Source organism: Bradysia coprophila, unplaced genomic scaffold (genome assembly GCF_014529535.1).
Source record: "Bradysia coprophila strain Holo2 unplaced genomic scaffold, BU_Bcop_v1 contig_561, whole genome shotgun sequence".
Classification (NCBI taxonomy): domain Eukaryota; kingdom Metazoa; phylum Arthropoda; class Insecta; order Diptera; family Sciaridae; genus Bradysia; species Bradysia coprophila.
This window is the reverse complement of record NW_023503807.1, coordinates 2,175,365-2,191,655: the sequence shown is the minus strand read 5'-3', so window position 1 is coordinate 2,191,655 and position 16,291 is coordinate 2,175,365. Positions and strand designations below refer to the sequence as shown.

The following is a 16,291-nucleotide window of genomic DNA, read 5'->3' as shown; positions in this document are numbered from 1 at the left end:
CAGAGTGTTAAGTGAGAAAGAAAACTAAAATTGAGAGTCAGACTCTGTTTTCAAACAAAATCAATTTATTTGTGATTTCTCTCATTTTGATGTGAGACTCCCAGACTAGTTATACAAAAATCGCACTTACTTACCACTCTATATAGCGCTGAAGGTTAGTAATTTTATGTGGAAATGTAATAGAATGTGTACGAAAATCTATTACATTTGAGCTTTAGTTTCCAAACACAATTTTCTTTATAGACACGCCACCAATTTTTCAATTACTTCATTCTCTGACTTTGGTGAATGTATGACAAAACGTACTAGAACCCGGAAGAAAATACAAGTCGTAAAAGTTCGAAAAGGTTAATTTTGCCCTCATTTGCGGGGCGGGGCGTAAGTAGCAGTTTTTGTTTCCTGGCGAAATAGTTATTTGTCCACCGAGGAAAAACAAAGATGAAAATTTCATTTCCAACTTTTTTCAATACTTCAACATTTTTGTATACGCCGGTCCTGATCTCCTATCTCATTGATAAATTTTTAATTTTCGCTGATAAATTAAAGGTTCGACAGAACCGGTTAAGACAGTTCTAAGTTGATTATGATGGCGATGATAGCTAAATTTCTCCGCAACGCCAATTTTCCTTAAGTTGAATTTTCACATAATCTGTAATGAGTATGGGTGGCCAAGGCAATAAACTTTTGCTAAAAGTCGTTCACCATACCATACAAATTCTGTTTTTGGTGAATTTACTTAGTCTAATACTGCTCTTACTAAACATTGATAAACCGACAAACTCACAATTAAGTGTAATTTATCACCGAATGAAGTCAATAGACTTGGAGGCTAGTTTTTTTTGGTAAGATTCATCTGTAAAAAAAGCGCGCTAAATTTAAAATTTCTTATAATTAATCAAAAAGTTAAATTTATCACGACTGATAAACTTCTGATTGGAAATTAAGCTAATTGTCAGCTATTCGACGACTCATTCAGGCATTACAAGATTTAGGGTCAATAATTCAACAAAATTACACAAAACCTTTTCGCCTTGTAGTCTCTCAACTCTCGCATTTGTTTGAAAGCACTAAGACCTGTATTTTCACCAATTTCTATATAAAAAATGCACCGCATCGTACAAATAAAGATGTAAAAGGTGTGTTCCCGTCAGTACTGTAGCTATGGGCAGACAGATGCAGGTTTAGCCTGCCCTAATAATTACGATTTTCCTTTAGTTTGATCTTATAAAAATATTATTACGGTTTATGAGCCTGTGCTGCTAGCTATGGCCCAGGATCTCGTGTATCTTATTAAATGGAGTCAGTTACCCAAGCCTTGATAACAAAATTACTAAAAGAATAATTGATTGAAACTCGAAAAGTTGCGTAAATTAACGAACATTGACTGCAAAAAATGGAAAATTCAAACTACAATTTTGTATAAAACCTACTTCGACTCTATCTAAATATAATGAAAACGTGAAGAAAATGGCTTTTTCGAAGATCATTCAACATAATAACGGTGATAATTTACATATAAAATACCACAATCCTTGAACAAAAGCTATGAAAAATGGCTTTCGTACATTTCTGACTTGAGTTACTTTCGGGTGCATAGTCAACGAAAAACCTATTTTAACTATTATCTCTTCATTGGAATTTTAATTTTAATTTTTGTATCCCAGTGGAAAATGCCTGTACTAACAACCAAATATGCGACGAAAAAAGATTGACAAAGTTACGCGAATGAATTTCAAATTTCAAATTTTATTAGTTACAAAATCAGCCCGCAAATCTATAAAGTTTGGCTTGTCATTGTGCGACTTAATACACACATAAAAATAAATGAGAAAAGATAATTAAAATATGAGAAACAAACGACCACAATATTATTTTTGCTACCAAATATGAAAAAAAAAACAAAAAAATTTAAATGCAAATGTAATAAGAATTAAGAAAATGATGGGGAAAAAATGAAAGAAAGAATTCTAGTAATATTATTATTAAAAAAAAGGAACCCTCTACATAGCTTTTCTAGAAATTATATTGAAAAATCATATTTTAGTAAAAGGAAGTATCACTCACATAAAATTGTATTTTAGTAATTATTAATTGTACACATCTCTAGATATATCATATATTATATAAAAACAAAAACAAAAAAATATAAAATATTCTATTTATAAAGTGAAGGCGACGATCTTTTTTTGTAAATAATTAAAGAAAGAAAAAAATTAATTAAATAAAATTACAAATTTCTATACAAAACTAAAATTAATTAAATAAAAAAAAATTATTTAAATAAAAGTATCTGCAAAACAAAACAAAAAAAAAATTATTTTAAATGTAAAACGATTAAATTTTCAAATTGAATTTTGTTTGATATAAAATATCGTCGCACTTAAACAATGTAATTAAAAATAAACAAACAAAAAAAAAATGATTATAATAAACATATTTATAGAAATATTGTTTTTGTGGACAGGTTATTCTATAAGCTATGTTGTTGTGTTAAACAAAAAAAAAATTATACAAAAAATTATGAAATAAACAAAATCTGTTTTAATTTGGAAATGATCGGTTCGGCGTTTTTCTTTTGGTTAAAAACAAAAACCGTCTACCTCCAACCAATACCCTCTCTAGCAAACAAACTTCGCTTTGACGCAGTCACAACAATGACACTGAAATTTTTAGTGATGTAGTTGCAGGACTACACGGATCACACGAAAACACAAACTTTAAACTTTATTTCATTTTTGCTCACCAAAATGACGGTGCACATACGACACAAAAAAGGACATCGTAAACAAAGTTCTCAAAGATTTGTCAAGATTTGTGTTTCACCCGCCTTCGCAGACGACACAGCGATTATGACAACAGATCTTTCGCAGTTGGAAGCAGTTAAAGTATTACAAAATGCCCTGGACAAAATAAATCAGTGGACTATTGATTGGAAAATTAAACTCAACAAGGGAAAATCCAATCATGTCACTTTTGCATTGCGACCTATAAATAGTAGGGCGTATCGAATTTTTAGAATTTTAAGGGCCGCGATAGCCTGTGTGCGGAAAACGTAGATCATTGAAAACTAATTCCAGGCATATGGTTGATGGATCCGAAGGTGCCCGGGAAGAAGTCCCCCCGGACGACTTTAACTTTCAAATGGTCATAACTCGGAAAGTTGAGAGTATTTCTGAAAACAATGTTCTAGTAGGATGTAAAGCGTTAAAAACTCTACAAATCTGCCAAAGAAACCGATGGTCCAAAAGGTGTGTCTGTCGAGGTTTTCTAACATCGAAAGTTCGACATTTTCGTTTTTGACTTTTATTTCCTGAGAGACTACCAGTACACTAGGCATTGTCCCGGTCGGCGATCCATCCGAAACCACTTTTTCAACATTTTTGAATGAACTTTTTAAGTGTACCCACGTCGCCCACGAAGCCAGTGCAGACACTGTAACCGGTGTTGCTGAGTCGAGGTAACCTTGGCCAGTAAGTGCACATAATATTCCATAACAGTAGCTGAACTCTTTTACAAAATATTTGGGATCTCGATGTAGCACATTATATTGACACGGTATACCACGAAGTTCAACCTTTTGTAAAAATATCGAAAAATGTGTATTTGCAACGAAATCGACTTCTTACTACTGTTCGTGGGTCAAATAACTAGTTAAAACGATTATTTGTTGTTTTTCTCACAAATTTCACTTTCTCAGATTTTAAAAGAGTTCAGCTGCTGTTATGGAATATTATGTGCACTTACTGGCCAAGGTTCGCCGTCGAAACTTTGGGAAGCTGGTCAGAAGAAGGTCGAAATTTAGTAAATAAAATTGGCAAAATTTTAATCGCCACTACTGGAGAGAAGAAATCCAGAAGTTACCTGATCCAAAGACTTGGAATCTCAATACAAAGAGTGAATGCTGCATCGATTTTGGGCACAGTCCCATACACCTCTGCGTTGGAGGAGATTAATTTTATATAAATATACAAACGGAATATGATTAATTGTCATATAATGGAATTTTAAAATAATCGCAAAATAAACGAATTAAAGTCTCAAACTATTACTTCATTTGATCGAAGATTTTCGTAGATTGATTTCAAAAATCTTTTACTTCATTTGTTTTGAACGTGCTTTTTGCTATATAAGATCTCATTAGTCAAACCTTGTCGTTTATTATTGCTGTTGTTGTCGATAACAGATGACAGCCGTCTGTAACAGGTTAATCTGCATTGCCAGATTTTTTTTCTGCTCGAGCATCGAATATTAAGCTACAACGGTGTTTTTCTGGTCCGGAAGAGTCAGAAGAAGGCATTCGTATTTTTTTCTGAATTTATAAACGCATTTTTGGGGTCCCGAGCAACGAATTCATTCATATGAAGAAATGCGTTGGTTAGAAGAGATGAGATGTATGGTACACATCTTTTTTACTGCTCTAACCAACGCATTTCTTCATATGAATGAATTCGTTGCTCGGGATTTAAGAACCAACCTAGTGGAAGTTTATGTTAGAGTCAATGTTTCATTGAACTCTCAATTAAATATATTTGATCATGTAGGCCAATATCGCCTGTTTAAATTTGATTTTATTCTCAATAAACATCTCGGTTTAAGTGGACGTGTTTAAATCAGAAGAATTTAGTATCGTTGCCACCGGAGTAGATAACATTTGGAGAATCCAGTCTAAGCACTGCTAACAGTTTATACTTAATTATCCCAGGAATTTCCAACAAGAAACACATCCCAAAACAACACACACCTTTCATCATGCACCAAAATATACAACACACACAAACACACATACGGCTTTTATATGGCATTTGTATGAAGACTTTGGACTCCAAAGTTTGGAGATGCTACAGTTTGCTACAGCTCCTAAGATATGGATTTTTTCCAACTTTTGAAATTTCAGGAAAATCTATAGAAACGTTTAGGAGTTGCTGGATCCGCTGGGAAGTAGGCGATGTGAAAATGGCTGGACGTGAAAAATTATTGCTCGTCGAATTTGTCTTAGTTTTTCAAGTTATTTCTTTGTTTTTCTTGGTTTGTTTGATTTTAAAGTTGTTTACAATTGTGTCCGACTGTTTTCGCGAGCGATTGTAGTTTTTCCCGAATGAAATTTCGACGGACGGAGACTTAGGCGGTGAAACGGGATGATTACCAACATTGTTTCTGGACAAGTTGCTCAATGGAATTCATGAATTTGAGGGAAATGCCGAGAAATAGAGGCCGAATGCCAATGCGGAAACTAACAGGAGGAATATCGAACGGAGCTGTATACAGGTCAAGCCGTGAAACCAGTGAAACTCGATGATGAACGAAGGCTCTGGTCGTGGTGTCAATGTGTTGCAAATCCGGTTTGTCCCGCGTAAATGATACTGAAATGACACGCTCGGGACACAGTGCAGCACGGTTTGGAGAAAACTCTGACTCCAGTTGAAGCAGATACGGTTTGTATAGGGTAACGGTTTACGGTACGTGCGATGTAACTTGATGAGCGAATGGTTGATGCTTTACAGTTACCATTCTCTGAATGCGTCATATCTCACGGTTTTGCTTTATCGTTTCTTGTAAGGAGCATTTAGGTTTGGATATGCCATTTTACCAGTTTTGGCAAACAGATACTTAACCGATGGTCCTGTGCGATTAGAAGCCTTATTTTTGTTTTCGCTCTTCGTACGTGCACAAGTACAATTTGTTTGCAATTTGTTGTTGTCTAGAGTTTTCTTCTTTCCGTGATGTTGCGCGCTTCGAGTTTCGGCCTGTTGTTGGTTTTGATTGTTGTCGACGTATGTCAAGTCAAAGTTATGGTTCGTTAGCCTTCAGTTTTTCTCTAACGTTTCTTGAAGGGAACGTTTGCCTCGCTTGTAGAAACTATTCTCTCCGTAAAGTTAAAGGGCTTAGCAGCCTCTGAGTTTGAGCGTTTCTTCCACGTTCCCTAAGAGGAGCGTATCCTCTACGCGTAGGTATCGCTGTTTACGTGGTGTGGCTAACACATGAGAAGCGTTTTACGAAACGTTGAGAAGAGCATTCCCGTTGCGCGGTGTCTGTCGGAACGGCGATTCCAGTTTTTCTCGGACGTTTGTTGACGGGAGCATTCTCGTTTCTTTGACTAGCGATAGTGTAAACGGTTTTATGTAATAATTTGGCTGTCTTATCTTCTGCTAAAGATATGTTATCTCTCTCGCTTCACGCGCTAATGGCTTATTGGAGAACGCTTTTTTGGTTTGTATGACGTGTGGTTTGGTAAGTCTCCTGCTACAGGTAATTTTCTTCACGATACCAATTCTTAACAAAATATTTCCGAGCAATGAAAGAGCTCAGGTGGTTGGTTCATCTCCCCACTGCCGTGTAGTTAGTCCGACCACATAGATCGAGCGACGGTGGTTGAGTTAGTTACCTTGGTTCAGGTTCATCCTTGGTATATAAGTCAAAGTAATGCAAGTAGTGGCCTCACCACTGACAAAGTTCATCGTACACAAAGTGCCGGAGGCAGAGTGCGAATGTGAATGAGTGTGCTCGACGAGAGGAAGCGCACAATTGTTCTCTGGTGTACGATGAACCGAGTCTAGGAGAAAGAAAAGGGAGGATTAGGACTTGATTTTCATTCGTGATCATTCAAGTCAAAGTCCTCACGTTCAAATAATCTCATGGGTGAGCCCACAAGCTTGTTATTGCGAAAGTCAAGTCAAGTCAAGTCAAGGAGTTGCTGGATCCATAGGAACTAACTGACTAACTATCGTAGGCGATTTGCATTATCTGAAAATTCGAGATTTCAATATTTCGATTGAACTTCGGCCAACTTTGAAGCTGCAGTAACGTGTGACAGCTCGTTGAACTTGTATTGATGCCTATATTCCAAATATCCTAGTTTGGGGACCATTAGAGCCAAGGGGAGAAGTGAAAAAGTCGCCGTCAAAAAAAAACTTTTTTGGTAGTGGACTTACGTCACGCCCGCTTACTAACGTGCGGGCATGATTTTGACGTGGCCATTGGCCAAATAATTTTACAAAAAATTGATTCTGCTAATTCGTTTTACTTTACGCTTAAATTTGTATAAATAAGAATAAAATTCCAAAATAATTTCCAAATGCAATCCCGCTCCCAACTCCTATTCAACGGACGCCTTGATTGTGTTCTTGATTCGTGTTATGTCTCTGGCATATGTTCTGCAACAGCCGCCAATAATTTTGGTCCCCAGCGCGATCCATTCAGACACGTAACTTTCGAGCGGTACACAGTCTTCACGACCAGTCCATCTAGAAATTGCAATTTTTTTTTTTATCAAATCCAATTTTCTGCGAGGAGTGCGTTTTTTGATCTTACCCATTTTCAACATCATAAACCTCACCACTGTTTGGATAGGCCACCAAGGGAAGTCTCTGTTCCGGCGACAGGTTTCCGTTTAGTGATTTAAACAGCGGCGTAATGAACTGCACATGGATTTAAATAAAGAAAAAGTTGAAGAAGTATGGAAAGGGCACAAGTGCTGTGCTGCGACAATAATATCAGACTTACACGAGGATGCAAGCAGTTAACTCCGATAGCCAATAGATTATTCAATGCCTTTTTCTCGCTGATAATATGCCAGATTCGTAGTGCTGCGTCCGAAAAACTTTCACCATGAGCAATGCTAGAACCGTCCTGCTTGGACACACGAAAATAAATGGCATTTTAGTATGATTTCGAAATAACAGTGTGTGGACGCAGACTAAGAGCAGCTGTGTAGGTGAACCCACAAAAAGTAAAATGTCTTTCAACAGAATCTGAGTTTTTGACATCCAATTAATATCTCTGGGCTTTTAGCTTACCTTACACTGAAAAGAGATCCAGAATTTGGCTTGTGGATATTCTGAACACAACATTTCGATGAGAGCTTCAGCTTCCATCTAACATATAATTAAAAATCAGTCAAACATCGCAACAACAACAAAAAACCGAAAAAAACTTACCAGACAAGGTATTGTCTCTATGGCAAGGGCATCAACACCAGCTGATAAAACTGCGTCGATTCTAACTCGATGCCAGTTTTTAATGGTGTCTTTCGTCACTCTGTCAGCATAACTACCGGAGTATTCACTGCCGTCGTGCAGATGTGCACCATAGGGTCCCTATTTCAACCGACAAGAAAATTAGTTTGAATTTGGACTCATTCGTCATCAAGGGATCGTTCATGAAATATGGTCACGCGGGGAAAAGAGATGCAAGGTATGGTTTGTCATGTTATTGATAGAGATGCAACTGGTCTAAACTTAAAATCAATTCAAAAAATTGCAAACACTCACAATCGATCCAACAATCAATGGAATCGGTTTGGTTGCATTGCCACGCTGAAGATACAGATCCCTTGCCACATGGGCTAGTTTGACTGTTTCCTTAATTAGATTGATGCTTTGTTTGTCATCGAAGTTCAGATATTGTTTGTATCCTTCAACGCTCGCCTGATACGTATTTGTGATGATTGCTTCGGCACCTGCTTCCAAGAAATCTAGATGTGTTTTCACTACTGCATCGGGATTTGTTGCATTAAACCTAGCGTCAATGGATATTGTATGAAAATTGAGATCCAGCAGCACAATATACTTTACTCTATGCACCTTGCACTCCAAAGTGGATCACCATCAACACTCTTTCCTACGTGAACGGTTAATTGAGTCGCGAATCCGCCGTCGATTACAATAACCTCGTTCAGAACCATTTCCACTGTAAAAAAAGAGAGAAAAAGAAAATCATTTTTGATGTCATTTCCAAAGAATTTAATAATCTTTTCTCAGAAACAGAAGCAGCAATTATACGCATAGCTGATATTTCGGTGCTCAGCAATAACTCTCGTGCAAAGGATGGTTATTGCCCTCTCATTTATCGCTTCATATAATTATATTTGCAAGTCAAAAGTGATAAGCCGCTTGTTACATACTCATCGTTCCCAGAGAGTTGCGGGAGACGATCGATGTGCTACGTAAATAAATTCATTAACAAAGTTTGTAATGAATTTTTCATGACGCGGGCGAGAAAATAGTCATTTTCTCAGCTGTGCTGAGACTTCAGGAAACTTTGCTGTGAAGAGCATTGTGTTGACCATAGAGGGGATCCGAGAATTTGGCACACGTGAAGGGGGTGCCAAATTCCGTACATGAAGTGGAATCTAGCACATGTGCCAGATTACCTTTTTTCATAGGTTTTTGAGAATTTGGCACACGCAACGAAGCTTGTGTGCCAGTTTTGTGCTAACTCATTTTAATCTGGAAGTTATGATTGAGTCTGTGAGTCAATAAATTTGTCATTTTACGAGTTTTCGCAGTCAAAACTAATAAATTTGTCTTTTTACAAAATGACGCAAAAAAGCTATGGCTTTGAAGGCATCGAGATAAATTCAATAATTTGTCTCCAAACTAGAAAATTCGTCCTTTTACGAAATCTTGCATAAAAGTTGCGATGTCTTGGCCGACCCTATTGAGCAATCTTCGTCGAGCAGCTAAACGTTGTTCCTCGAATCGAAACATCACAATTCCCTAATTTTTGCCAAGCCTTCCCTTTATAGGTAAATAATGTTGACTAATAGTGACTATGATTAGCACACCATTCACTTTTATTTATTTTTCTATTATGGCTACCGTGTGCCAATTTCCAAAGTTGCATGGTGCCAAATTACTCTTCAGATGGTGAATCTGGCACTGTGCTAAATTCACATTACTGTGGAAACTGGCACGCATCAAACTTGCATGGTGCCAATTTACCCTACCCCCCATAGAGGTAGACTACCTAGAGGAATTATGACCCGAAATTCATTGAAAAATTATATCACACACACCACTAACACGAAAACGTCAACTTTGCTTTATTTTGACGTTTTGGGTCCCTTTACTTTTGACATTAAGAGTCCCCTTTTACTGTCTGTACACGAAGCTGTCACACACACATTCAAATATATGATTTTTCATTTTAATGGTGTCGACTTCGGGGAAAAAGTAGGAAAATTAATTTTCTCTGGTGTCTTGTGGCTCTGGCCAAGAACACCCTCAAAACGAAATATCTAACTTTCGTTTTCGCTCGGTGAACAAACAACTGTTACTCAGTACAGAGCGTGATAAATGTTCCTTAATGAATACTTTGTACTACAATCTCAACAACTCAGGGTTCACATGAAAGGTCTCGTTTTACCTATCAAACGGTGTTATTCAAACCGATTTAAAAAAAAAATTATGGAAATCGACAACACCGTAAAAAAGTTATTTTTAGCGCTTTTCGATCACATTTCGTGTGATATCAAATTTAATTAGAAAATTTATTACTACGATGACAATGACATAGCACATCGATCGTTTCCCGCAGCACAAATTACAGAAAATAGTTGAGCTTTGGCATTAAAGTTTCTCCTTGAAAATTTATTATCGCAGTCGACATAACAAACAATATCACTAACTATGTCCAAAGTTCTTCGGAAAGTGACCTCTGTTAAAGTTTGTTTAATTTAAACTCTCCTCTACATTAAACACAATATAGCCTCTATACAAAAACAACACACTCTACGGATACTTCAAATTTAGCAGATATAATTTTGGGTCATTTTGACTCTGCCGCTATTATCCGTAGAGTGTGTGTTGTTCGTATTGAGGCTATTATATTTATTATTGATAGTTGATTTGCGATAGTAGGGCTCACTAGTTGAACAAAATACATTTTTTGGTTCATTTTGGTATAAAAGCGTGAATTTTTTACCATTGATAAATATGCATTTGGGGATTCCAAAACGATTAGGAGACTTTGAAAAAGTGACCTCTAGCGCCATCTACATCCGGTTGAAGTTTTCGATGCAGAGGTAACTTTGATGAATTTCTGTGTAGCGGGAATCGAAGCTACGCAGGTGATATTGGTCTCAAACGAAAGCTGAATGTTCAAAGTGAAAAACTGCGGGAAAATTGGAAAATTCATGAAATTTTTTTGCACTAAAAAAAACTTTGAACATTCAGCTTTCGTTTGAGACCAATATCACCTGCGTAGCTTCGATTCCCGCTACACAGAAATTCATCAAAGTTACCTCTGCATCGAAAACTTCAACCGGATGTAGATGGCGCTAGAGGTCACTTTTTCAAAATCTCGTAATCGTTTTGGAATCCCCAAATGCATATTTATCAATGGTAAAAAATTCACGCTTTTATACCAAAATGCACCAAAATGCAGCTAGTGAGCCCTACTACGAGTAACAATTTGAACTCGACGCGATCCGTTGGTAGGGCTAACATTTTTTATGCGGAAAATCCACGTATTTTGTGACAATAATTTCGTGATTGTCAACACAACAACTGTATGTTTGTGTTGGTTTGTCTTACAGAACAATGGATTAGTTATTTACGTAACTGTTGTGGTCGGTAGATCTTAGGCAATTTTGCAAGTTGTAGCCCAAATGCAAAACGACCAAATTACGAGGAAAATTCTGTAATATTGTCCCGCGGCATGAAAATACAATGAAAACGGCTTTATGCACTTGCCCTCACTCTAGGCCATCTACAATTATGTTCGCAATTTTGTGACATAGTTCACTGTAGGTACGTTATTTCTCATTTTGTTTTGAAACAGCTGGAAATAATCTATGTCTAACATAGCTCACGATAGACTTTTCCAGTGAAAAACGACATAATGTCACATTGGAAAGCAACTTGAATAAAAATGACACTAGAACCTTCGAACACTTGACAGTTTGTGTAAACAAATAGAAAACACTCAGCCTTTTCTCTATTGTTTGAACGAACTGCCAATTAAGCGAAGGGTTAGACGGCAATAATGGGGGGAGTGCCAAATACGCAATTTATATCGATTTATTTATTATACTCACTTCATTAAGTTTTTGCAAGTAGAGCATGATTTGAATATTGTCTAGACATAATGTTTGATCAACTTGAGTAGATAAAGATAACTGTCATTTTGGCGTTAACTTTACAATCAAGGTCAAACAATGTTTTTATCAACACTTTGGTGTAACATTTTGTATTGAAATAAATTGTAAACAAATTGGGAAAATTTAGTAGAAAATATTTATTTTCATATGAGAGGTGTGATTTACCTTAGTTTCTGGCATCAATAGGCCATGAGAAAATTGTGTTTTGTTGACGATTGAATGACATTTCTAGTAAGCAAAGTGCAGCACTTTGCCTCCCGTGGAGAGAAAATCGAACTTTTCTCACTCGAACTGTCACTTTGTTTATGTTTTCAAAAATGGTATGGTGAAATGATGTTTTTTGTGTCGTGGAAAAAAACGGTTAATCACACCTTGCACACAATAAAAACGTTGTGTTCACCACTGGATGAAATAGGAAATTCCAACACGAGCGAAATCGAACAAACATCGCTCTTGTTAGAATTTCCAGTTCCGCCCCTCAGTAAACAAATAACTATTGGCTCACTGAATCATAGCTGATATGGACTAGGAAGCCACAGATTTCCTTTTCAGGAATACATGGTCCCTGTTGCAGACTACAAATGTCTCCGATCAATTTACGGAATAAAGAGAATCGCCTGGTCCCCTGGAGTCTAAAGATGTTATATAAAACATGTTGGAATGGACCTGTTAGCCCCAAAAACCGTGACGTACATCAAATATATGTCAAGTCACCATAAATATTTGATAAGAGAAAAAGCAACAAAGTTTAATTTACCGGCGAAATGTTGTTGCGAGACACGATACAGACAGAAAAGCATAATCAAATTATCTGTTACACTGTTGATAAGAAAAACCGACTCAAGGCCGCTGTGCGTGCTGAAAAATTCATTGTATTTTATCGATGGCGATTATAATATTCGAACATTTGCATCGTATTTACAGTTTCTCTTTGAAGTTGAAACGATTTTGTGATTGTAAATCTGTGTTATTGTCAATAAATGTGTGTTTTGTTGAATGGAAAGTTCCTACAATGGTTAATTACATGACAAGGGATAAAAAGACGAAACGTTCAATTTTTGTGTGAAGTTTCTTGATCCGAGGCGAAGCCGAGGTCAGCAATTAAATGGAAACGTGACTTTATCCCCAGCTTTGTAATGAATTTTATCGCATACGGTGTGTGTGTATTGTGCGCTATATACACGACGTACATAAGAGTAAACAAATTTACCCTAGAGAGCTAAAGGTTTTGCAAGTAAAATTACATCACTAGAAAAAGAGATGTTTGCCTACTGCGATAAAATACCTCACTGATATAAGGCTGTATATAACAGACTCGTACTAATACTTGCGCAAGCGCTCGTATACTCATACTTTCCCTAGTATTGTAATAAGCCATTTTCGACTCTAGCTGAATTAAAAGGTAGAGGGACATTTCCACACCGTCAATATCGTCAGGAACGATAATATCGTTTTTTTGGGCGATAATATCGTTTTTTTGGACGATAGTATCGTCCAAAAAAACGATATTGTCGTCCAAAAAATTTTCATCCAGGACGATAATATCGTCTAAATTGAAAAATTCTAAAATATTGTCTGGACGATAGTATCGTTTTCTGGACGATATTACCGTTCTAGAAAGTCTAATGGATATTTTCGATTTCTGTACGATAACATCGTCCAAATCGTTTACTTTTGGGTGGTAATATTGTCCAGGACTCAATTTTACTCAGAGGTGCAGCAAGAACCGAATTCTCTTCCAAAATATCGAAAAACAATTGTCAGAGGAAGTCACCTACACATCAGTGTTTAAAAAAGGCGTTTAGTTCGTCCCTAAATAATTCATCTTTTTACGTACGAGCCGGGCGCCGGAACGGTGTCGGAACTTAGGAGTTAATTTTTTTTTTCTCGCGTCGTCTCATAATTAGTCTGTGTAATTTTTCTATATAAAATTTAAATTTACGGAACCAAATGAACCAATTTTTAATATATATTTGCCGTCTATAAAAAGGTGTTTATCTACAAGATTTTGTGTTTCGTCTTCAACAACCATCCAGAACGATAATATCGCCCAGCACGATATTATCGTCTAGAATTTTTATTTTAAATAAATTAAAAACGATATTATCGTTCTGGATGATACTATCGTCCAGAACGATATTATCGTCTCAAAAATTATCGCCCAGGACGATAATATCGTCCAAAATAACGATAAATTTGTTCAGAAAAAGAAAATAACGATATCCGTCCAGCGGATATTTTCATCCAGGACGATATTATCGTCAAAAAACGATATTATCGTTTTTTGAACGATAATATCGTTTTTTAGACGATAGTATCATCAAAAAAAAACGATAGTATCGTCCAAAAAAACGATATTATCGTTTTTTTAAACGATAATAGAGAACGTTAGCTGAACGGCCGCTAACGCTAATTTCCAACGCTAAATCCCCCGCTAACGCTAAAATCAACGGTAATGCCCTGTCAATAAGTGGCACCATTGTGAATGCATACACATGGACGACGCAACTTTCGATTTATTTTCATTTATTATTTTAAAAGGTCATCTGGATCAATATTTTATTACTGCAATCCGTAGGGTGTCGGGGAATCTCGCACACGCGATCATAGTATGCGTCCTTTTACGAAATGTAACGAAAAGTCATGACTGTGCGAGATTCACCACTTAGAGGTGAATCTCGCACACCATGAATTTGTGTGGTGTGCGAGATTACCCTACCCCATCCGTAGATCTAATTTGCAGGAAGGCAGCGACACTGTGCTGGAAAAAATCTATAAACTTTACAATGTGCTGTTCGACGACAAACATCCTCAACTACACAACAAACACGTGGTTAACCTGCAATTGAAATACATGAAATTAATTTTGTGATTATTACTTCCACAATGTGATCGGATCAATATTTTATCAATGCAATTAGTAGATCTGACTTGTAGGAAGCCAGCGGTATTAAGCTGGAAAAGTTTTATTCACTTTTGATTGCAATAAAACGTATTACGAATCACATTTTCCAACTGCATGTTCGTCGTGTCGAGGATACTATTTGTAACATTAAAAAGAGAATAAAAAACGTTTCCAGCTTAATACCGCTGGCTTCCTACAAGTCAGATCTACTAATTGCATTCATAAAATATTGATCCGATCACATTGTGGAAGTAATAATCACAAAATTAATTTCATGTGTTTCAATTGCAGGTTAACCACGTGTTTGTTGTGTAGTTGAGGATGTTTGTCGTCGAACAGCACATTGTAAAGTTTATAGATTTTATCCAGCACAGTGTCGCTGCCTTCTTGCAAATTAGATCTACGGATTGCAGTAATAAAATATTGATCCGAATGACCCTTTAAAATAATAAATGAAAATAATTCGAAAATTACGTCGTCCATGTGTATGCATTCACAATAGTGCCATTTATTGACAGGGCATTACCGTTGATTTTAGCGTTAGCGGGGGATTTAGCGTTGGAAATTAGCGTTAGCGGCCGTTTAGCTAACGTTCTCTAATATCGTCAAGACAACGATAATATCGTCCTGAAAATATTTTAAAATTCATAATTTTAGACGATATTATCGTCCTGGATGAGATTTTTTTGGACGATAATATCGTTTTTTAGACGATAGTACGATACTATCGTTTTTTAGACGATACTATCGTCTAAAAAACGATAATATCGTTCCTGACGATATTGACCGTGTAGTTATGTCGCCTCATCAAGCCAGAATAATGAAGCATTTACCAAAGTTTGTAATTTTTTTCGTAAATATTTTTCTTAATTCAAAGCCATTTTAGTTTAAATGAGGTGAGATTGAGTTCGTTGGGATCAAAAGTATGTCAATTACATCTGTCAAAGTGACGTTTTAAACGTCAAACATTAGAAAATATGTAAAACGGTCGGTAATTTCGTTAATTCTTATTTTTTTTTTTAAATGCAGTAATTGAAAAACAATTTAAGAAAAATCAACGAAATTACTGTCTTCTTAAAAGATTTCTTATGTTTGACGTTCAAAACGTCACTTTGACAGATGGAATAGACCTACTTTTGATCCCAACGGACTCTATGACCATGACCAATCACCAACTTCATTTTCATTTTTATTTACGACCTCCAACCAAAATCAATCGTTAAATATTTTCCGAATTTTAGAAGAATTGAACTTCTTCACCCAGCTGTTCAAATCTAACCGTTTTTCCTTATCATATCCATAGCGAAACTCCTTTGTTTTGAATATCCCCTAATCAAAAATCAATTTCATTTCGTCCACCCGAGCAAATTTTATGTGTTTCCACTAGGCGAAACGACATATACCGCTTTACAGCAAAAATGAAAAATTTTCCATTGAATCTTGAACATACTGGAATTTCAAAACAAGATTTTCTTCAAACATTGTTGTTTCTACGCTTTTTCTATTGA

General features: G+C 36.3%; 1 protein-coding gene across 2 annotated transcripts in view; it reads right to left on the bottom strand.

Annotated features, from left to right (window-relative positions):
* Positions 1-7,002: 7,002 nt before the first annotated feature.
* Positions 7,003-16,291, bottom strand: part of LOC119083119 (homocysteine S-methyltransferase 3-like) — a 31,796-nt gene continuing 22,507 nt past the window's right edge. For both annotated transcript variants that reach the window (XM_037192751.1, XM_037192752.1), the window contains 7 exons: positions 8,580-8,685; positions 8,268-8,514; positions 7,935-8,093; positions 7,794-7,871; positions 7,501-7,626; positions 7,309-7,415; positions 7,003-7,241 (listed from right to left, as the gene is read on the bottom strand). In XM_037192751.1, coding sequence (XP_037048646.1) covers positions 7,094-7,241; positions 7,309-7,415; positions 7,501-7,626; positions 7,794-7,871; positions 7,935-8,093; positions 8,268-8,514; positions 8,580-8,685 — 971 coding nt within the window. In that variant the 3' untranslated portion in view covers positions 7,003-7,093. The remainder of the gene's footprint in view (positions 7,242-7,308; positions 7,416-7,500; positions 7,627-7,793; positions 7,872-7,934; positions 8,094-8,267; positions 8,515-8,579; positions 8,686-16,291) is intronic.